The 23,169-nt window shown below is 44.9% G+C and overlaps 1 protein-coding gene across 2 annotated transcripts in view; it reads left to right on the top strand.

Moving 5' to 3' along the window:
- The window catches only part of LOC116329646 (glutamate receptor 2-like), a 126,882-nt gene that overhangs the window by 23,689 nt on the left and 80,024 nt on the right, over positions 1-23,169 (top strand). For both annotated transcript variants that reach the window (XM_039612927.1, XM_039612926.1), the window contains exons 3-5: positions 6,693-6,932; positions 7,179-7,300; positions 9,997-10,071. In XM_039612927.1, coding sequence (XP_039468861.1) covers positions 6,693-6,932; positions 7,179-7,300; positions 9,997-10,071 — 437 coding nt within the window. The remainder of the gene's footprint in view (positions 1-6,692; positions 6,933-7,178; positions 7,301-9,996; positions 10,072-23,169) is intronic.

Below are 23,169 nucleotides of genomic sequence, written 5' to 3'. Positions count from 1 at the left end.
AGCAGAAGCCCAGACAAACTGCAAAACAGTACGGCTGTCCCAAGTGTATTGAAAGTGGGGTTACTTCATGCACTCATTGTTTTATCTGTGGAGAGACAGGTCACAGGGCAGTGGGATGTCTCCGACAAAACCAACCCAGAAGCTCTAGCTGGCCTCCTGCTGAAATACACACTCTCAGAACCAGTGGACAGCCAGACCCAAAATCACGAGGTATGTGCTCAGAAGAGTTTGCTCATGTCAGAAGTAGTTGGGCGACCCCTCCAACGAAAAATGCAAACACAGAGGCAAGTGAGAGAGTGGCAGCGCTTGTTGGAAAAAAATGTAAAATCAAGTGTTATATTCATAGCTTTGCAGTGGACTGTTTATTGGACACAGGTGCACAAGTGAGTCTCATTGATCGCCAGTGGGCAAAAACCTACCTCTCTGACCACAAACTCCGGCCACTGACAGAACTTATTGGAGATAAGGCTCTTAGTGTGCTTGGTGTTAATGGCCAGCCATTACCCTATGATGGCTGGGTGGGCGTGATGGTGAGTCTCCCAGAGAATAGTGACCCAAACTTGACTGTACAAGTCCCCTTTCTAGTAAGCAGTGTGCCCATGGACTGCCCCCTGATTGGTTTCAATGTAATTGAACAGCTGATACTGGGGCCAAATGCTAGTACAAACCTCATACCCACCATTGTGAGCCTCCTGCGCAGCGCAATGAACCTCCAGGATGACACAGCGACGGCACTGGTCAACTTCATCCAGACCAAGCTTACCAGTGATAGCGGCGTCAGCCAGAGTGTCCTAAAAGTGGGCCTGCATGATGTAGTAATCCCAGCTGGTCAAGTTAAGTATGTTAAGTGTAAAGTTTCCTCTACAGTTGACATGTCTAACCCCCTCGTGCTCTTTGAACCAACTGAGAGTAACCCACAACTGCAACAGCTTGATGTCGGCAACAGCCTCCTCACAGTTTGTGACGCCAGAGTCCCATATGTCAAGGTACCTATTGGCAACCACACTAAGCACGATGTGACCCTCACTGGCAGAGCAGCCCTTGGAAGTATTGAACCAATAGCAGGAGTCGTACAAACAGACTTACCAAACCTCGGTGAGCCCAAAGTGACTCAAGATGTCGACTCTGATGTATCTCAAATACCCCAGCAGTGTGGTGAAGATCAAGCAACACAAGAATGGGATCCACCTGTTGATGTTAGCCACCTGACTGAAGACCAACAAACTATTGCCAAGAAAATGTTATGGGAAGAGTCAGGGGCTTTTGCACGTGATGAGAACGACATGGGGTGCATTCCCAGCTTGGAAATGACAATAACACTCAAAGACACAACCCCAATTCAGAAATCATACACCTCAATTCCAAAACCCCTCTATAAGGAGGTTAAAGAGTATATTGAGGACCTCTTAGCAAGAGGATGGATTGTAAAGTCGAGATCTCCTTACTCTGCGCCAATAGTTTGTGTGCGGAAAAAGGATGGCTCCCTAAGGCTCTGTATAGACTACCGTCTCCTGAACCAGCGCACAGTACCTGATCGCCACCCATTACCAAGAATCCAGGACCTCATTGACACCTTGGGAGGTTACAACTGGTTCTCCATTTTGGACCAGGGAAAAGCCTATCACCAGGGCTTTATAGCAGAAGGATCACGTCATCTGACTGCATTCATCACCCCCTGGGGCCTTTATGAATGGGTGCGAATTCCCTTCGGCCTTACCAACGCACCTGCTGCATTCCAACGCAGTATGGAAGAAATGCTGGCTCCCCTTCGGGATGAGTGCTGCATCCCATACTTGGATGACATCTTGTGCTACGCCAAGACTTTTGAGGAACATGTGGAAGGGCTGAGGAAAGTCTTGAGAGCCCTGCAGAACTACGGAGTCAAACTCCGGCCAACAAAATGTGACCTATTTAAAAGAGAAGTGAGGTATGTTGGGCGTTTAGTGTCAGCTGAAGGAGTACGCATCAATCCAAAAGATCTCGAGGCGGTGTACGCCCTGAAAAAGGAGACACCTGCCACAGTGGGAGATGTGAGGAGGATCGCTGGGTTCCTGAGTTACTATCGCTCATATATCCAGGATTTCTCGAGAATAGCGAAACCCATCTATGAGCTTTTGCAACCCAAGAAAACCAAAGAGGAGCATCTTCTGGGGAAGGTTACAGGACAGAAGGGGAAAGGTGCACAGTTACCATCCAAAACACCAGTTGAGTGGACCGAAAAGCACCAGGGCGCCCTGTGTAAGTTGATCGATATGTTGGTAAACCCCCCGGTACTTGCCTACCCAGATTTTGAGCTTCCCTTCGTCCTTCATACAGACGCATCTGATAAAGGACTTGGAGCCGTTCTCTGCCAACATCAGAATGGGAAGCTCAGAGTGATTGGATACGGCTCCCGAACACTGACACCAGCTGAAAAGAATTACAGACTCCACTCGGGCAAGCTTGAGTTTCTCGCCCTCAAGTGGGCTGTCTGCGAGAAGTTCAGGGATTACTTGTTCTATGCCCCGTATTTTACCATCTACACGGACAACAATCCCTTAACTTATGTCATGAGTACCGCCAAGTTGAATGCGGTTGGGTTCAGATGGGTGGGAGAGCTATCAGATTTCAGGTTTGATATAAGGTACAGACCTGGCAAAGTAAATGTTGATGCAGACACCCTGTCGAGGAGTCCCCTTGACATTGACAGATACGTCACTGAATGTACAAAAGAGCTCTCCAAAGAAGCTGTTGCCGCTACTTGGGAGGGATGTGGAGCAGGCAAGCATGGAGATGTTGCATGGATCGCTGCTCTGGCTCTAGCACAAGGTGACCAGCTTGAACCAGTAATCCAAGAAATGGTCACGCCCATCAATCTGGATGAACTACGAAGGGCTCAAAGAGCAGACCCTGCGATTGGTGAGATCATGAAAATGAAAGACTCAGATCAAAAGCTGACAGATGACATGAGACGTAATGTGAGAGGTCCTGCGAGGAAAATAATGCATGAGTGGACAAAGCTGAGCTTAGAAGATGGAGTTCTGTATCGTAAAACTGCAGAAAAACGCCAACTAGTCTTACCAGCTAGCTTCAAATCCCTGGTCTTGAAACATCTGCATGATGACATGGGGCATGTCGGGGTAGAAAGAGTTCTCAGCCTAGCGAGGCAACGGTTCTACTGGCCATACATGAGGCGAGACATCGAAGCCTATGTCACCCGACAGTGCCCGTGTATCAAACAGAAGAAACCGGTGACACATGTCCGAGCTCCCATGTCCAGCATTACCACAAGCTCACCAATGGAATTGGTTTCAGTCGATTACCTCCACTTAGAGCCAAGCAGGGGCGGATATCAGTACATCCTAGTTGTGGTAGACCACTTTACTAGGTATGCCCAGGCCTATCCAACCCGCAACAAGAGTGGCAAAACTGCAGCTGAAAGGATTTTCAGTGATTATATCCCCAGATTTGGCTACCCTTTAAGGCTGCACCATGATCAGGGACGGGAGTTCGAGAACGAGCTCTTCCGGACTCTGCAACAGTTGAGCAATGTGGGGCACTCTCGAACAACCCCGTACCACCCTCAGGGCAACCCAGCTGAACGCTTTAATCGTACCATCTTGCAGATGCTGAGGACCCTGGGTGAAGAGAAAAAAGAAAGATGGAGAGAGTATCTCCCACAGATGGTTCATGCGTACAATTGCACGCGCCATGAAGCAACGGGTTACTCACCATTCTTTCTGCTTTTTGGTCGACATCCACGAATGCCAGTAGACCTCCTGTTCAAGTTGGTTACTGATGGAGAACCACAAACTGCAAGAGGTTATGCTGAGAAATGGAAAGAACGAATGACTGAAGCTTACAGGATTGCATCTGAAAACAGCCAGAAGTCAAGTGATCGTGGGAAGAAACACTATGACCGGCACTTGAAAGGAGTGGTACTCCAACCTGGAGACAGAGTACTAGTGCGGAACCTGACTGAGAGGGGTGGTCCTGGCAAGTTAAGGTCTTACTGGGAGAACACCATTTATGTGGTGAAGGAACAGATCAATGACAGCCCAGTCTACAGAGTGGCCTCAGAGGCAAATGGGAAAAGAGTGCGTGTTCTGCATCGCAATCTATTGCATCTTGTCAATGAGCTACCTGCGGACTTGCCTGCTGTAAATAAGGGGGACGGGCCATCCGCCGTCAAGAAAAAGAAACCAAAACCAGCTCAAAGAGAGACAGCATTTCAACCCCACCCTGACACAAGCTCCGATGATGATGAGAGTTCAATGTATTATGAGTTGAGGTATGATTTGAGGAGTGGAACCAAAGAGGATGCTCTACATACCTATAACCATACTGATGGACCCTCAAGGGGAACAGCTGAGTTCAGCAGAGTGGTTAACTGTGGAGCACCTCAGCCGACAGAAGCAACAGTATTGGGGGAACGAACAGCAACAGATGAATTGAGGGAAACAGGAATGGAACAAGATGGTGGACACCAAAGCACTGAACTTGACAATGACAAGGGAGAGGAGGAGCATGAGATGGTACGGGAATCAGGAGTCACCGAAGTGCCTTTCACAGTCGACGGAGGAGAAGTTGGACTGCCGTTTTCAGAAAGGGCGCGGTATACACCCAATGTGACCCCGCCGACAAATGAATCAGTTCTAAGAAGGTCTACTAGAGAACGACGACCTGCCACACATTTCACATATGACACCCTTGGCCAGCCCTCTCTCCGGGTGCACCCATCAGTCAGTTGTGCTGAAGTGCACGAGTCTCCAAACACAACACACTACACCATGCCATCATATCCCCTGTTACCTTACTTCCCCCTAGTGCCATATCACATTCCGACATCTCACTGGGCACACCCAGGCACCTTCCCTGTATATTATAACCGCCCAATCTATACATGTTAGTACACAAGGAATGTGGGTATGTGGGAAGGGAATGTGATTTGAATTGTTTGAATAATGAGTATAATGAATACTAAAGGGTAAAAGGTTAAATGTCAGGAGCCATTTTCTTTTTGTTGGGGAGTGTGTGACGCCCACAAGTGTATGGTCACAATTATATTTTTTTTTTGTGAATTGTTTTGATGCAAAAGACCTGGTTTTATGGTGGTATTGCACTTTTCATTTAGAGTTATGGACAATGTAATTGCGTGGCATTGCCACAAGGGGAAGATAGCGCTGAGTGCGATAGGTCGTTGCAACGCTTCTGTGCCTCAGACGAGGAAGAGCCTGCAGACTGAACGCAATTGATGTCTCCCGTCTCTGCTTTTCTGTTAAAAATACAGTTTCAAAACAGGCCCATCGAAGGCCTGTAACACAAACAAGTTTCACAATTTGGACACCTAAACATGACCCAACTTGGATGATATTATGTTGATCAACATTTGAACTTTGGATTGGGTAATATTTTTGGACATCATGTTGACGTCTATGACAGTTGCAGGAAATTTAAATGATTAATAAATGTAATTTTTTTTAATTTACAAATATTAACATTGTTTTTGTCAACATGATACAAATGAATATGGATTATGTATAAACAAACATGATTTATTATGTGTTAGCCTAGTGATTTCTTCACTACACATGGGTAATTGTTTTGTTATTTTGCATTTTTCTGTTTTTCTTTAACTGGTTTATTTATTTTAGTTTATCAACTTATTTGTTTGTAACAAGGTTAAAAATGTCATTTATTAAAATCTGTAGGAATATTAAAAACGATGAAATCCATATTAAAATGTAAAATAATAATGGTTAAAGTAGTTGGAAAAAAAATTGAAATTCCCTTTGCTCGTTTAAATTTGTGAAGCAAAGTGTATTTGCATTATATATAGTTAATTTTTAAAGTTGAGAGAAGCTGGGAGAAGTTGCGATGGAAAGTACGAGAGGTTTGTGGTTTTTCTGCTGGTTTATAAAAACAATCTCTAAAATGAGTCAAAGTTTGACTTTGAAAAGACATCCACAACAACCACACTTGGACTATAAATAGCCCGTGCACAGTGGCCGTACCCCTGACAACAATATACGTTTAGCAGAGTTTGAAAAAAAGATGTTGCCTGGTGTTATAAAACAACCCCTTCAGTGGACCAAATTTGGAAAATGATTTATGAAAGACACCACTCCGAAGTTACTTTGCACAATGGGATACTTAATAACAATTCTCTCGTTCAGAATAATGTATAATGATGATGCATTTCTTACCTTTCCATCTTCCTGCAGCCACACAGCTCGATCATGTACACTGACACAAAATCCAGACATTTTTTCTCAACAGATGATTGGAACTGGAATTTTAATTTTCTTCTCTTAAGTGTAATTGGTTATAGCTTATTATACCTAGCCTCTTATACTGTTTTATGCAGCGTATAGAAACTTAGCACTGTCTATATCATATCAGATCTAAAGCCCTCAAGCTTTTAATTGGACAGAAGCACTTCTTTATTTTAATTTTTGTGTTGCTTTGTTTTAGAATTTTTTTTATTTTACTTGTTATTGTGAGCCAGAGAATTTCCACTCCTATTGTAACGACTGTGCTTATTAATGTGCCCTGATTTAAAAAACTGTTCTTCAATGTGATTAAATATAAGTGTTTAGTGTTTATTTAGGATGAAGGCATAGGGACACTTAATGAGTCTAAAATATTCTTCCCAGGTCCTGTGAACTCACTGTTTAATTTTTACAATCTTTCTCTTCTTCTCTCTTTCCCAGTTTGTTCCCAGTTCTCTCGGGGTGTCTATGCCATTTTTGGCTTCTATGACAAGAAATCGGTCAACACCATCACATCCTTTTGTGAGACACTTCATGTCTCCTTCATTACACCTTCTTTCCCAGCAGAAGGAATGAATCAGTTTGTTCTCCAAATGAGGCCGGACATCAAGGGGCCACTAGTTTCATTAGTGGAGTACTACAAATGGGAAAAGTTTGCCTATCTGTATGACAGTGATCGAGGTAAGGAAATTTCCACCATTTATCTCATAAATATTGCTGGTGCTTAATTTTGGGGATAAGATACTGAAATAATTGTAAATATAGAAAATGTTAAGCAAATGCGGAAACTTGCTACAGTCATAGAAAGCACAGCAAGATAGAGAAATATGCATCATATGCATAGAAAAGAATGAGATATAGATTTGTTCTACAAATGTATAAGTTAATGAATTATTAATTATTAATAAAGAGACTCTGTGTGTGTAGGTCTTTCGACTCTTCAGGTAATACTGGACACTGCAGCAGAGAAAAAATGGGTCGTCACTGCAATAAATGTAGGAAACCTGAAAGATGAGAGAAAGGATGAAGCCTACCGGTCCCTGTTTCAGGTACTGGTATTCTACACTTATATTGGAATGCAAGAGAGATGGAGAAAATCAAATTCTAGACACAAATTTTAAATTTTGGTCATAACAGCTTTTTCATCAGTTTAGGCTGCTAACCAGCATTTTCAACAGTTTCTTCTGTTATCTTATTTCTTCTTTGGCAAGTACATGCACTGCAGTTGGTCTGATGTGAAAATCCTGACTATGTCATAGTAATTTAGCAAATGACACAGTCCAAAATATTTAAGTTATTTTGGTTAGATGAAAACAAACATGCTTCTCTTTCCTTTCTTTTCTCTCTTCAAATGATTTGGGGAATTGTTCCAAGAATTTAGTCTTTTTATTTTTTGTTTACAGTTCAGTGGATAAATGTTGAAATAACTCCATATGGTGTTTTCAGTTATTTTATTTGAACCATGTTCACAATTCTCAAAAATGTATTTTTACAAAACACGTCTTTTTTTCACCAGTACTCAGTCCAACTATTTGACATTAAAAAAATGGTCACATTAATCCAGCTTTATGAAAACATTTGATCAATATCTAAAAAGCAAAATGTCCTCATGTAGTGCTGAGCATCTGAGCATTTTATTTCCTATGGTTTTCTACGCAAGTGCTTACTAACATTCACACTCCGATGAATGCATCAGAAAGCAACTTGTAGTTAGTATGTCACCCAAGGATATTTGGCACGCAGACTGGAGCAGCCAGGGATCAAAACACCAACCTTCTTATTAGTAGATGGCCTGGGCTTCCTTCTGAGCTACAGCCACCTCTTCCCCTTGGTGAAGGACCCTCCATTCATCACATACAACCCTCTTCTGGAATGATGATTTTTTTCAGAAAAAATTATTGTGTACAATAAATACTAGCGGAAGCAGTCCAAAAGGAATTCCACGAAGGAAAGGTAACAGAATCTAGGAGTCCAGGAAAAACATGAAAGTCGGTTATCAGAAGGTAACAGAATTTAAAATGGATTAAACACTCAGAGAAGCCAAACAGCACTGTTGCCTCACAGCAAGAAGGTCCTGAGTTCAATTCCACCATTAGGCCAGGGTTTTTCTGTGTGGAGTTTGAATGTTCTCCCCATGTCTGCGTGGGTTCTCTCCAGGTACTCCGGCTTCCTCCCACAGTCCAAAGACATGCAATTAGTGGGGACAGGTTGATTGGAAACTCTAAATTGCCCAAAGGGGAGTTAATGTGAGTGTGAATGGTTGTCTGTCTCTGTGTGTTAGCCCTGCGACAGACTGGTGACCTGTCCAGGCTGTGCCCTGCCTCTCACCCTAAGACAGCTGTGATGGCCTTACCTGTGGTTTGCCTACTGTGTTGTTTTCTTTTTGGTTGTTTTTTTTTCTCTCAGCAGATGATCAAGCAGATATTCAGTGTCTTTTCTCTCGCTATCCCTCTTTTCCACTATTTTTCTTCCCCTCTCCTTCATTTAACTCTTTTCCCAACCTCTCTTTCTTTCTCTTTCCTGTCCCCTGGTGCTGTCCATTCTGATTGTAATACAGTGTTCCCTTGTTTATAGTGGGAGTTACTTTCTAAAAATCCGCGAAGTAGCCAACTTTATTTTTTACAGTTATTATAGATGTTTTAAGGCTGTAAAACCCCTCACTACACACTTTATACACTTTTCTCAGATAGGCATGAACAATTTGACGCTTTTCTCTCTTGTTTAAACACTCTCAAAGTTCAAGCCTTCGTAGAAAAATAAGTCCAGTATTATAGAATGAAACCAAATACACCTGCAGGTATCTTTGACGGTGCAAAATGTTTCGTCGACATTGTTGTGTTTGTTGGGGAGAAAACTTACAAACATACAGTACAGCACTTCAGAGTCACACTGGTAGTGATCGAAGATTTAGGTAAATGTGACAAGGTGAACGCATTCTGTACTGTACAGGAAACACAGCACGCGATTGATTGACAGTGGTCTACAGCCTATCAGGATGCAGAACACAATGTGCTGTAAAAACAAACAAACACACAAAACAAAACAAAAGCATGCAAAATTGCACAAAAAAAACAGCGAGGTCGCAAAAGCGAGGGACCACTGTAACTCATGCTGAAAAAATAAAATAAAAAGTAACAATAAAAATCATTATTATTAATAATACTAATACTACTAATAATAATAAAATATGACAATTAAGTGGACCAGTACAGCAATGGTCTACTTGGGAAAACAAATCTATTGGGCATTTTTCTTTGCCTTTCAGATAATAATTCTAATCACTGATTGACAGAACATAAAAACCCCCAAAACAAAAACATGCTTTTGTGCACTTATTCTAAAGTTAGCCTAGCACATTCCCACTCCCACCACATACTGACACAGTAGCTAGTGCCTATGGGTCCTGACCAATACTTGGTCTGTGATGTCTTGGGAAAGACAAAGGGCTTTGTCAGCTGTACAGTGTACTCAGCATTGTAGAGTATATTTTTCTTTGATGTTATCTATTGTTTTTACATATGCTTGTTTTAAATACTCTAAAATAAGCTTAATTCGATTTTAGTTTTCAGGATTTTGTAGCTAGTTATAATAAATATCTTTGTCTACCCTATGGTGTCAAGCAGTATGTGGCAGCACTGCACCTCAGGAAGATACAATTTGATCTTGTACTGTGAGCACACAAATCTTTAAAGACTGTGTAATAATGTTGCATGCTTGTTGTCTTTTTTTTTTTTTTTGTTTTAAGGACCTGGAGATCCGTAAGGAACGGCGCATCATACTGGACTGTGAACAAGATAAAGTGAAAGACATCATGGAGCAGGTTGATTTTTATCTTGTTACTGCTACTACCAGTATGAGCAATATTTTCTCTCCATCAAAAATTAAGCTGCTTCTACAGATCCATTCATTACTGGGTCATTCCTTAAAAAACAGTGAATGTCTCTCATCCAACCGACTCAGGGTCAACTGATAATATTTCTATGTGTGTTTGTCTGTGTAAAATAAGTCATGAAACTATGCAAAACATACTATTGGAGACTTTTTTTGTTCAGTAAAAAACCAACAGTATCGTGGTTATCCTGGATGGTTTTTGGGTGTGATACCAGACCAGACAAGAACTAGTCATGATTGTGTCTGTGTCATTTTAATTTTCTTAAATAACAATTAAATGAACCAACTATACTTGTTTTGAAATCGTTCAAATTCTATTCTGGCAGAGTTAATTTCCTCTTCGGTAAGTACTTTTGGCCTGTTTCCATCATCAGATGGCGAACAAATGGCGAAATGATGTGTACTTAGTATCCAGGATTTGTCTTTTCTACATGGTTAGCAAAATGATATCGTGCAGACCTTTCACTGTTCACATGCAGCTGGCTGCTACATAATTATTAGTGTTAACTTACGCTGTAATGATGGTAATCTAGGAAATAGTTGGATTTTTTTTCTCAGCTTGGTTTGATTGGCTGGAGCAAAAATATGATGGTCTAGGTTCCTTAGACCGTGTTGTTTCCTAAAATTATAACCCTGTCTGAAAAGCTTTATGGTGCTAGCTCATTATAATACTTTTTTTTTAACTTTGTCTGTAACACTCTAATCCATACATGCAAAGAAATCAAATCATAGATGTCCATATATTATGTGTAATAATAAGAAATGACACAGATAGAAAATCATGACATCAGCTGAAATCCCCACCTAATGGCATTACTTACAGAAAAATTTCTAAACAACTAAAGGTCCCAATGACCACTTTTGGAGAGTTGTCTAAGAGCCAAGAAGCAGTTGTTGAGGAGAGCTACAGAAAGACTTGAAATCAGCAGTTACAGTTGTTTAAAAGAAAACAAAAAGTAGTGCACTCAACCACCATGGCCTGTATGCACGCTCTTGTTCAAGTATTAATTGCTGAAGATAAAAACATGTTGAAGCACACTTAAAGGTTCTGAACAACATTTAAGCAAGCCTGTGAAATACTGGGAGTACAGTCTGGTCAGAAAGAGAAAAATCTGTTGCTAAGAGGGTGATGAAGATGAAACGGGAGTGGATGGATATACAGCATCTGTACTGACAGTGAAATAACTAATAGCTCAGTGTTCCAACATTCGGAAGAAGGAAATGCTCTCACGGCTAGAGATTGACGAGGTACAACACAAATGCTACTGCAAGGAGGAGCCAGGGTGACAGGTCATGGGGGAGGTATCATCACCCCTACTCGTGACTGGGTACCAAGCCCCAAGTGCGATGGAAGAAGGATCATTGAGTGCGAGAGGAACTGATCTGAGTGATAGGATCTTGGCAAAGCTTGAAACCTGGATCCTCTGTAGCCAGTTACCAAGATTACATGAAGTACCCTCAGAAGATCGACTAGATGATGTTAATGCAGCACTACAGACGATACCTACTGCAACCATTACCGAGACTAACCAGCTGCTCTACACTATGGCAGCAGTGATCACTGAGATGCTTGGCTAAAAGTTGAAGAACGATAAGGAGCAGTAGCCTCTATGGAGAAGGAGAGTAGAGGCCAAACTAAAGGTAGCATGGAGGGAGAGTAGCCAACTGCCAGAGCTGCAGGAAGGTGCAACAAAGGAAGGTGGCTAAGAAATACAGTAAGCTTTCCATTACTGAGGCCTTGGAAACTTCCAAGCAAAGACTCACAGCCTTAGCCAGCTGCATCAAGAAGTATAGCAGACATAGAAGGCAGGAGAATAAACCAGCTGTTCTCCACTGAACCATCCAAGGTGTACTGTCAGTGGCAGGGGAACAATCTTTAAGGCTGGAGATGGAGCAATACTGGAAAAGCATATGAGAGATGGATGCAACCCAAAACGGCAATGCTCAGTGGCTAGTGGATCTAAGAGCAGACCACAACAACCTCTCTGAACAAAGTCCAGTAACTGTCACAGTGACAGATATCCAAGAAAGGGTCTCCAGTATGAAGAGTTGGACAGCAGGCCTACTGGCTGAAGAAGCTGACTGCACTCCATGAACGTCTGGCAGTACAAATGAACCAGCTGCTAATTGATGAGAGACATCCAGAATGGTTAACTGAAGGCCAGACAGTCCTATCCCCAGGGACCCCCAAAAGTGACCAGTCCCATCCAACTACCGGCCAATAACCTGCCACATGCAAGCTCGTGTCGGGCATCATGGCGGGTAAGATGAACATGCATGGGCTCAATACATGAGTGGGGCACAGAAAGGAATTGACAAGAATACCAGAGGTGCAAAATATCAGCTACTGGCAGACAGAACAGTCACCCGAGAATGCAAGGCCAGACTGACCAACCTCTGCACTGCCTGGATTGATTGCAAGAAGGCCTATGACTCGATATCTCACACCTGGATCCTCGAATGCCTAGAACTGTACAAGATCAACAACATCCTAAGAGCCCTCATCAGTAACTTAGGTGTACAACACTAGAGGCCAACTTCAAGCCAATAGCACAAGTTACCATCAAGTGCGGGGTCTACCAAGGAGATGCTCTGTCCCCACTGCTGTTCTGCATATTCTAAATCCCCTAGGTGAGATCATTAACAAGACTTGCTACGGATACCGACTATCGAATGGAACAGTTGTCAGCCACCTCCTGTACATGGATGACATCAAGTTGTATGCCAAGAGTGAACGAGACGTCGATTCACTGATCCACACCACCAGGATATATAGCAATGATATCGGAATGTCATTCGGACTGGAGAAGTGTAGTCAGATGGTAACAAAGAGAGGGAACGTAGTCAGAACCGAGGGGATTGAACTACCAGAAGGCAACATTGCAGACACTGAGGACAGCTACAAGTACCTCGGGATCCCACAGGCAAATGGGAATCAATGAAGGGGCCAGGCAAGTCCTGAGGAGTCAGCTGAACAGTAAGTCCAAGATCCATGCTATCAACACCTACACCCTGCCCGTGATCAGGTACCCTCATCAAAGCCACTGACATGATGACGAGGAAGCTCCTAACCATGCATGAAGGGGCTTCACCCCAAGTCCAGCACCCTGAGGCTGTATGGGAAATGGAAGAAAGGAGGCCGAGGACTGGTGAGTGTCAATATCACAGTCCAGGATGAGACAACAAACATCCACCAATACATCACGAAGATGTCCCCAACCGACCGCGTGTTCAGTGAATACCTCAGGCAGCAGAAACCCAAGAAAGAGGAAGAGGAGAATTCATCATGGAAACATATGCCCTTGCACAGTATGTACCACTGGCAGATAGAAGAAGAGGCTGATATCCAGAAATCCTACCTCTGGCTGGACAAAGCTGGACTGAAAGACAGCACAGAGGTAGGAATCATGGCAGCACAGGAACAAGCTCTGAGCACACGATCCATAGAGGCTGGGATCTACTACATCAGGCAAGACCCCAGGTGCAGGCTGTGTAAAGATGCCCCTGAGACAATCCGGCACATAACAGCAGGGTGCAAGATGCTAGCAGGCACGGCATACATGGAACGCCATAACCAAGTGGCCTGCGTAGTATACATACTCGGCACCGAGTATGGCCTGGATCAGAATCAGATTCAGAATCAGAAAGACTTTATTTATCCCCAAGGGGCAATTAACATACAACAGAGAAGCATGATGTTGAAGATAAGGACAGGGCATAAACACTCAATAAGAGTGAGATAATTTATACACAGAATATACAGTATATAAACAAATTTTGTTTTGAAATTAAAGTGACTGAAAGGTGAATAAATAACTGTAAGTGAGTAAAGTGTCAGCTATGGAACACCAGGACTGCCATAATGAATTAATTAAATACACCATTAAATAATTAATTAAATGTGTCAATAATTAATTAAAATCGGAAATAATTAATTACATAAAAATGTACGACACATGTAATTAATTAATTATTGACATATTTAATTAATTAATAACACATTTAAATAATTATTGACAGTTTTAATTAATTATTTAATGATTTATTTATTTAATTCATTTTGGCACTTTTGTCCCCTTCATCTCTCTCCTTGAAATAATTTTATCTGTCAGCCTCACCCATCAAACTGAGTGGGCGGGGTTAACGCTGCCCATGCAGCTTCTCTAACATTTGATTGGTTGCCATGCAAAGTAAGTCAAGACAGGTCGATAATCGATTGCTTGTGTGAACTTGGGGCAGCCAGGTATCCCAGAATGAATTCTAAATCACAGGCAGCAATGGTGGTGGTTTTAAAATACCCCGTTTTTCTGTCACCAACTACACTTTTAACAGTGTTTTAGAATGTAGTGGCGTAATCTTCACATGTCTAGTCAGGTTGTCAACATAGAGAACATGTTTGCAAAAGTGCTCAGATGTTTTCAGAGATGTCACTAGCTATGCTAACAGTCAGCTGACTTTGTGTACCGAGCTCACAGCCCCGGTGTTCCAGCTTAACTGGTTTTTTTTTAGTTTGTTTGTTAGTTTTTTTTGGGGGGGGGGTTACATTAACCGGTTTGTTTACATATTCCACTCTCCGTGTCCACATGTTGCATTCGCAGATTCTCATTTTCACCGAACGATCGTCTCTTTCGGCCTGGTCTTGTGTCTCTGTGCTTCTGTAACATAGAGAACGAGCTGACATTTTTCTCACGACACCAGCGATCAGCTCAACAGGTCCTCAGTTTACCTGCATGCATCCTCCTCCTCATCTGTCAGCTGTTTAACACCTGCTGCTAATTCAAGAAACACGCCCACGTTACCTGGTGACAGTCACAGTTTAACTGGGCAGCCGGTGCTCAATATAACGCGATGTCGGCGCATTTTTCTACACAAGATAAGTAAATATAGTTTTTTTTCCCGAGCGCAGAGCTGCTGGAGCTTGTTTCCCTACAGAGCATTTTATAGGCGAACCAGCTTTATCAGCGGCTGATGTGCAATCACCGGCACACAGCTTTGAAACCTCAACTGAGTTTTAGCTCTCAGTGGTTAAACACTGGACTTAATTCTTTTTTTTTTTTTTTTTTTTTTTTTTTGTTAACCTGTCCCGTTTGGTTCTTTTGCCATCAGAATTATTGTCTAAAGGCGAAGAAAGATGCCCAACGGATTTACTTTACCAAATTGACCATCCCAGCCTTGCCGTAATGGTCCATTTGATTCACCTTTTATTGTTTATTTTATTTTCACTTGCTGAATACGGCACAGACTTGACTGGGGGAAAGAAAGGGGAGAAAGAAAGAGGGAAAGAAAAACAGCTGAGAAGAGGGATGAGGAAAAAGGGCAAAAAACAAAAACCAACAGAATAAGCAGACAAAAAATACATATATCGATCACCTGGATCACCTGTTGAGAAAAAAAAAAGAAAGCAAGCAGAAGAAAACGAGAGTAATAAACAACATCACAATGATATATGGGAATATGACAGTAAATACTAAATATTAAACATTATTGTGCAGCACGTAAGATCGACAGCGCACAGTGTGCTTTGAAGTAAGAGCCAAAAAGGGTGTAGTTTGTGTGTGTGATCACTCGTGTGTACACCTGTGAGCATGAACGCGCTTGTTTTTAAAAGGTTCCTTCATGTAATGATCTGCTAGAGGGTGTGGGGGGCCACTGCCCCGTCCTCCAGGGCATGACGCTGGACACTGGACTTAATTCACTCAGGTTCTGTCTGTCGGGTCACGTTTACTTCGCTGTTTTATTTACAACTGAGCAAATCGGTTTGAGGTTAAAGTTACGTTTCATAACTGCATAGTTTTACTGAAGTTTAATGGTTCACTGGCACATGTGTTAGACTGAACCATTCGCTTTTCTTTATCTGGTGTGTTTTGGATTTAACAGTGAATTTTGAGATTAAACTGACTTTTAAAATGTTTTTATACAAAGAGGAAAGAGAAGGCGCATTTCCACCGAGAGGAGCAGAGTTTGCAACAGCGTGTTCATCATGAAGACTGCAACCTGTACAGAAATATTACATCATCTGTTTTTTAAAAGTTATTCAACTGTATTCTAAGCACCAGCTGTCTGTTAGAATTTTTAGAGTTTACTTAACTAAAAATAAATGAGGTTAACATATTGTAGCGGGCCAGGGCTGTTCGGGGTTTTGTTCTGACAGTTGTGTTCTGTTGCCATGGTTACAGGTGACGCTCTCTCTGCGGCTGTGTGTTTCCGGGTGAGAGAGCGCCATTTTTTTTTTTGTTGTTGTTGCCGCGCTGAGGAGGGAGGTAGCGGCAGTGTTCTCGGCAGAGAAAAATAAACGGGTGCTCCCAAGAAACCTCTGTCTCCTCCGTGTCTGAGCTCGCCACATTGGTGTCAGAAGTGGAATAGGTCACCCTCGCCGGAATGGAGAGAGACACTCAGAGGCTGGAGCAAGCCGTCGAGGAGAGCATTCGCTGCTTGGGAAGTGGGCGATTGAAGAGAGAGCAAGCGAGCGGCCATGTAAGTCCCCCGACGGGTCCTGACGGCGCGAGCGCACCGCGGCAGTGGCCCGTCGCGACCGACGCTGGGACAGTGCTTCATGGGCTGCCTCTGTCGACCGACACGCCGGGCCCCCGACAGCGAGCAGTGATGCCTGCAACGCCAGCTAAGGTACCGAAATACAACGGGCTAACCTCGCTAGTGCCCTACCTCTCACAAGTACGGCTAGCCGCGAGGCATAATGGCTGGAGCGACGAAGAGGCTGCCACACACCTAGCACTAGCATTGGAAGGAGATGCACTGCAGGTACTCCTTGACCTAGCCCCGTCAGAGCAGCATGAGCTCCAGGCCCTCACCATAGCACTCGAGAGGCGATTTGGGCAGCGGCACTCCACTGATCAGAGCAGGGAGCAGCTGACCAACCGGAGCCGTAGGCTGGGGGAGAGCCTGGGCACCTTTGCAGCGGATGTGTTGTTGTATGCTCGTCGTGGCTTCCCAGAGTTCCCAGCAGTAGCCCGTGAGGAGCTTAGCCTGCATGCTTTCCTGCGAGGACTTTTCCCAGAGCGACTACGCCAACACGTCCGCCTGGCCATGCCTCAGACTCTCCGTGAGGCGCTCCTTGAGACTGAAAGGGCCGAGCTTGTGCTCACATCGCGACCTGACCAGCAGTTGCACCCCCCAAACTACCCTCAAATCAGAGCCGCAGATTGCGACAGTGAGGGGGAGGTCGCGGGGATATGCCAGCCACAGCCCTTGGTGCCCTGGAGGCGTCCCCGTCGACCGACTGACCGCTGCTACCGGTGTGATGAGCCTGGCCACGTGGCACGCGATTGCCTGGCGCCCGCCCCAAAGGCCAGAACTATGTGGCCTCAGGGGGATGAGAGGGGGAGCGGTACAGCGAGGGGACCACCGCTCCAGCTTCCTGCCCCCCTCCAAGAACGATGCACGGTGGCGGGCCTAGTCGGGCACCTCAAGGGACTCTACCTGAGCTGCTGTGTTGAGGACCAGCCCTGCCAGGCCCTGGTGGACACGGGGTCCACCATTTCCCTAATACGACCTGGTGTGTTTCCTGGAACATCCGGGCCGCTTGTGATGGGTTGGTCGCCCACCGACACCCAGCTGATGACAGTGGCGGGGGAGAGAACTGACATGCGGGGCAGAAACCGTTGCGGATCCGAGTGAAGGATTTGGAGCTGGTGCACGACTTCTGGCTTGCTGACATCCAAGATCAGTGCATCATCGGCCTTGATCTGCTGACCCGCTGGGGGGCCTGCGTTGACACCGCGAAGCTGGCTATCACTCTTGGTACAGAGACTCTGGCCCTCCAGTGCGGTCAAAAGCAGGGAACCAGAGACTGCAGGCAGATCCGGCTGGTTCAGCACACCATCGACACCGGCTCTGCTCAACCCATCTGTCTGCACCCACGCCAGCTGCCCCTCTCGAAACGGCAGGGAGAGCGGGCCCAGGAGGCACGGGGCGTGGCTACTGCTCGGGTCACAGCCGGCGGAGGGGGATGGCTCTCGTTGACCATGCAGCAGCTGAAGCAGGAGCAGGAGGCTGATGCGACGTTGGTTCAGGTGGGGGCCTGGCTGGAGGTAGCACGACGCCCAGGCTGGACAGGGTGTCAGGACAGGGGCCCAAGTGAAGGCCTACTACTCCCAGTACAACAATCTGGAGACCCACGGCGGCCTCCTGTACCGGAGATGGCGGGCCCTCGGACAGGGCAAGGATCTCCTGCAGCTGTTGGTGCCTCGGTCGCTGCGGTCGCAGGTGCTCGAGCTTGTCCACGGCTCGGTGGGGGCCAGCCACCATGGAAATGCTAAAACTCTCCGCCGTCTCAGGGGACAGTTCTACTGGCCTGGTTGTCGACGGGATGTGGAACTTCATCTGCACTGCTGTGACACCTGTACGGTACGGAAGGGCCCCACTCAACGCTCCACTGCCCCCGTACAGCGGCATCGGGTGGGGGCCCCGATGGAGAGAGTGGGAGGAGACGTCCTAGGGCCTTTCCCCGTCCCCGAGGCAAGGAACCGGCGCGTGTCGGTGGCCGGGGACTGCTCCAGGAGGCTGAGGGAGCGGCCGCGAGTGGTTCGTGAATACACCCACCAGGCCCAGGTCAGCGCCGCAGTATGACAGAAAAGAGCCTGCGACACCAGGTGCAGAGGGAGAGCTTTCATGCCTGGCGACAAGGTTTGGGTGTGCTGCCCGGTTCGCAAGAGAGGGGTGTCCCCCAGGCTGTGCGGTCATTGGCAAGGGCCGGCGGAAGTCGTGGGGCGGCTAACAGAAGTGGTGTACCGGATCCGCATGCCGGGCCCAGGGCGCGTGGCGGTGTTGCACCAGGACAGGCTCTCACCGTACCGCCCGCCCGCTCCAGCAGCCGCTGGGGCAGGGGATGCTGGTGGCACCCCAGGTTCTCATCCAAGTGACTCTTCCCCTGCTGGTCGAGATCAGCCTGCGCGCCGAAGGAAGACACATGGACATTTGCAGGACTTTGTGTTGGGCAATGGGGTTGTTGGGGACGACTGACCCCTTAGGTGGGGGCTATGTAGCCGGCCAGGGCTGTTCGGGGTTTTGTTCTGACAGTTGTGTTCTGTTGCCATGGTTACAGGTGACGCTCTCTCTGCGGCTGTGTGTGAGAGAGTGAGAGAGTGCCATTTTTGTGTTGTTGTTGTTGCCGCGCTGAGGAGGGAGGTGGCGGCAGTGTTCTCGGCAGAGAGAAATAAACGGGTGCTCCCAAGAAACCTCTGTCTCCTCAGTGTCTGAGCTCGCCACAATATAATTAGTGTGATTTTTTTTTTCTTTTTCTTTTTTTTTTTTTTTTGCTTTTTCGGTCATGTTATGTTTAACTGTCAAAGGCTTGTTACAAACTATGAAACACATAATGCAGACTTCTGGATGTTAGAAGAAAACTAATACTGCTCATGAATGAGACTAAAGGCAGGAAGGTGTCTTTTAAAACTAAACATGTTAATAGGACCCCCCTATTTATATCATAGTTTATGATATAGCACGTGTATTTCAGTAATAGCCTACTTATCTCAGTGTAGTGGTGTACAGTCACACAGCTCACGTGGGCGTTATCTGTGATACTCCTTAACTATAATTTATCCAAGTTAACTTCAGTTAACCATTCAAACAGTTCTTTTGCAATGAAAAACATAAACACTCATGTCGCCGGTAGGTTTCCGCTGTGCCAGCTGTTTACATTACAGCTGCTTATGCAGTAACCATGGTAACCACGGATTCTGAGCGGCTGGATCAACGGAGGTCAGACAACAATTTTACATATATGATCTTAAAACAGGACACAGCCATTATCCGTCCTGGCCTCATATCAAATGTGAACGCAGACCGAGTCTGTGTTTGACGTTTGCTTTATATCTAATCTTCCTCTCAAACATTTAAACAGCAGCGAGTCTGCAGCTGAGGGAATACAAACTCAAATTGTCGGAACAGGTTTGATCGTTTCTTGCGTGTATTAATTTGGTGATTTATTAAATGTATAACTGTTATTCTAATCTGCTGCTGAGTCTGTTACGCTGATGAAAATGCAGAAAACACAGATCATGAACACCTGTTCAACCAATCACTTTCATTCCACTTTGATCTGCGACAAACTGACGGTTCATCTCTGTTACAGTGTTGCGTTAGACTGCTATATTTTTTGTTCTTTATGCTGTAGATTTCCATGTCTCTGGAATAGTTGGCAGTAATAAGGATGATTTTCTGTAAAATCATATTGATGTGACCCGTGACATATTCGTAGATGACCGTTAGATTAGTCAGCTGGGAAACTGGATTAACTCAGAGAGCTGAAGATATCGTGGAGATGCTGACCTCGCTCCGTGGTGTACAGGGCCGTTTACCCTCATGATTAATATTCACAATAAAAATATTAGCCGAACATCATGAAGTCTGTATGTGTTTCATAGTGTCGAACAACCTTTGTACAGTTAAAGCCAGCAGTTACTACATGACGGAAACACCAACGTTTTCTCTTTTATGCGTTTATACGCAGGTCACGCTGATTACTGAACGAAAACCCAAAGATCAGCTGTTAATCGGATTTATTTGCTCTCTCTCCTCCTTAAACATGTTTTTAATGTTAGTTATAATTCAGAACTGGCGACTGAAACACGTAGGACACATAAGAACATCAGGAAATAAAAACCCGATAATTATAACCTCAGTAAAAGAAGTCAGTGTCAGCGGGGGTTATTACAGCTGTGTACCGGGGCCTGCGCTTTGTCGGTGGTAATAACAGCTCGATTGCTTGCGAGGCGAGCGGGTCTATCCCACGCTTTGCCGTGAGACTGGGCTGGGCAGACATCTCCGAAATCATCGAAGCACTTTTGCAAAGAGGCTCTATCTTGACAAACCGACCAGACATATGAAGATTAAACCACTACATTCTTGGCTAAAAAAATATTAAAGCGGTATGTGGTGACACACAAACAGGGTTTTTCCAAAGTTCAGTTCTGTTAGTTTCCACATGCCAGTTGTTGTGTGCTAAAAACAATGGCCATCAGGCCAAAGCAATGGTTTTGACTCGATCAGCGTTAACCCTGCCCCCTGGGTTTGATGGGTGAGGTTGACAGATAAAATTATTTCATGGTGAGACTTGAAGGAGTCAACTGTGCCAAAATGAATTAATTAAATACACCATTAAATAATTATTTAAATGTGGCAATAATTAATTAAAATGTGAAAAAAAAAATTAATTAACTAAATGTGTCAATAATTAATTAAATGTGTCATTAATTAATTAAATGTGTCAATAATTAATTAATTACATGTGTCGTAAATATTTATGTAATTAATTATTTCCGATTTTAATTAATTATTGCAACATTTAATTAATTATTTAATGGTGTATTTAATTAATTCATTATGGCAGTCCTGGTGTTCCATAGAGGGGTCAGCAGTATAAAAAGAAGCCATTTATGTCCACTGTGAGCGACCATCTTTGAACAGAGGCGGTGGTTTACGACACCAACTGTCTGCCATCTATAATCCAGTTTTGAGATCCCTTCCCAGACACCTTAACGCCCACTCACATCCTGGGCCATCTGACCTCAGGAAATCACATGATAGGGTGGGGCAAGGTTTCACAATGAGCTCACCCGAAACCCTGGCTGATTGTGACCCACACCCGTTTTCACACCTTGGCTCATGTGATTAGAGGATCACCAGGGGGTCCTTTGTCCCTCTTTGGGGGGAACTCCCACTGGGTTTAAATCTGGGACTCTCCACCATTTGACCCTTAGAACTGAAGAAGCTTCTCGGATGAGAGGTGAAACGTCTTCAAGCAACTTAAAGAAGTCCAGACGCTTTTCTTTCCAAGGTCCTCAGTATAAAAAGAGTGTAGTTTATGTTTATGGGTATGGGAAATTGTCTTATCGGCTGGAGTTAAAAAGCAGGGTGGCTTTGGGGACAAAGGTGGCTCTCCTCCTCTCAGTCCTGCAGGAAATGCAGCAGAGGCGTCGCCCAGAGGGGAGCCATTGAAATGCGGGGTGAAGAATGTGAGAGGGGTCATTGATGATTTTGGCTGCCTGTCTAAGAGCCTGTTGGCTGAAAACCTGTCCCAGAGTTCTGACAGGCAGGCCAATGATTTTAGAGCACACTGATGCAGTGTGCTGCAGTCTCTTCCTGTTCTGAAGGCTGAGGTAGTGGAACCAGCAGGTAATGGAGAAGGTGATGATGTTTTCCAGGAAGGCATAGTAAAAAGTCATCATGATGAGTGTGCTGACTCCAAAGGAGTTGAGTTTCCTAAGGAGGTATAGCCGTTGGTGGCACCTCCTGAGAATCTCCTCAGTGTTGGCAGAGAATTTCAGGAGGTTGTCAAAGATGGTTCCAAGGTATTTGTACTCCTCAACTACCTCCACTGGCTTCCCATGTATGGTGGTGGTGACTGAAGCAGCCAGATCCCTCTGCCTACTGGAGAAGGTCATCTCTTTGGTTTTGCTCACGTTCAATTCAAGTTTGGAGCTGTCACACCACTACAAACTCCTGCAGAGTGGGCCTGTGGTGTTGTGAGGGGCCTGACAGCAGTGACAGGAGAAATGTGTCGTCAGCATATTTCACCAGGTGACAGTTGGGCTGTGTGGATCTGCAGTCATCGGTGTAGAGGATGAACAGCAGGGGGGAGAGCACACAGCCCTGGGGGGAGCCACTGGAGGTGGAACGGAGACCGAAAAGAGAGTTGTTGACCCGAACTTTCTGAGTTCTGTTGGTCAAAAAGTCCAATATCCACAGGGTTAGCTGATAATCCACTTGAAATCGGGAGGAAAGTTTAGTGGCCAGGATATGAGGCTGCAGAATGTTGAACGCTGATGCGAAATCAGCAAACAGAAGTCTGGCAGAGGAGTCAGGGAGTTCCTGATGTTTGTGGATGTAGTCCAAGATGACAATTTTTACATCATCAACACCTCTACGTGCACGGTAAGCAAACTGGAGTGGGTCCATCAGGGGGTCAGTTGCTCTTACGATGTGCTGTTTTATGATCTTCTCCATGGCCTTCATCACCAGGGAGGTGAGGGCCACAGGACAAAGATCATTCAGAGACTTTGGCTTG

This window comes from Oreochromis aureus, linkage group 6 (genome assembly GCF_013358895.1).
Source record: "Oreochromis aureus strain Israel breed Guangdong linkage group 6, ZZ_aureus, whole genome shotgun sequence".
Taxonomy (NCBI): domain Eukaryota; kingdom Metazoa; phylum Chordata; class Actinopteri; order Cichliformes; family Cichlidae; genus Oreochromis; species Oreochromis aureus.
The sequence above is the reverse complement of the archived record's forward strand: the minus strand, read 5'-3'. Positions and strand labels throughout refer to the sequence as shown.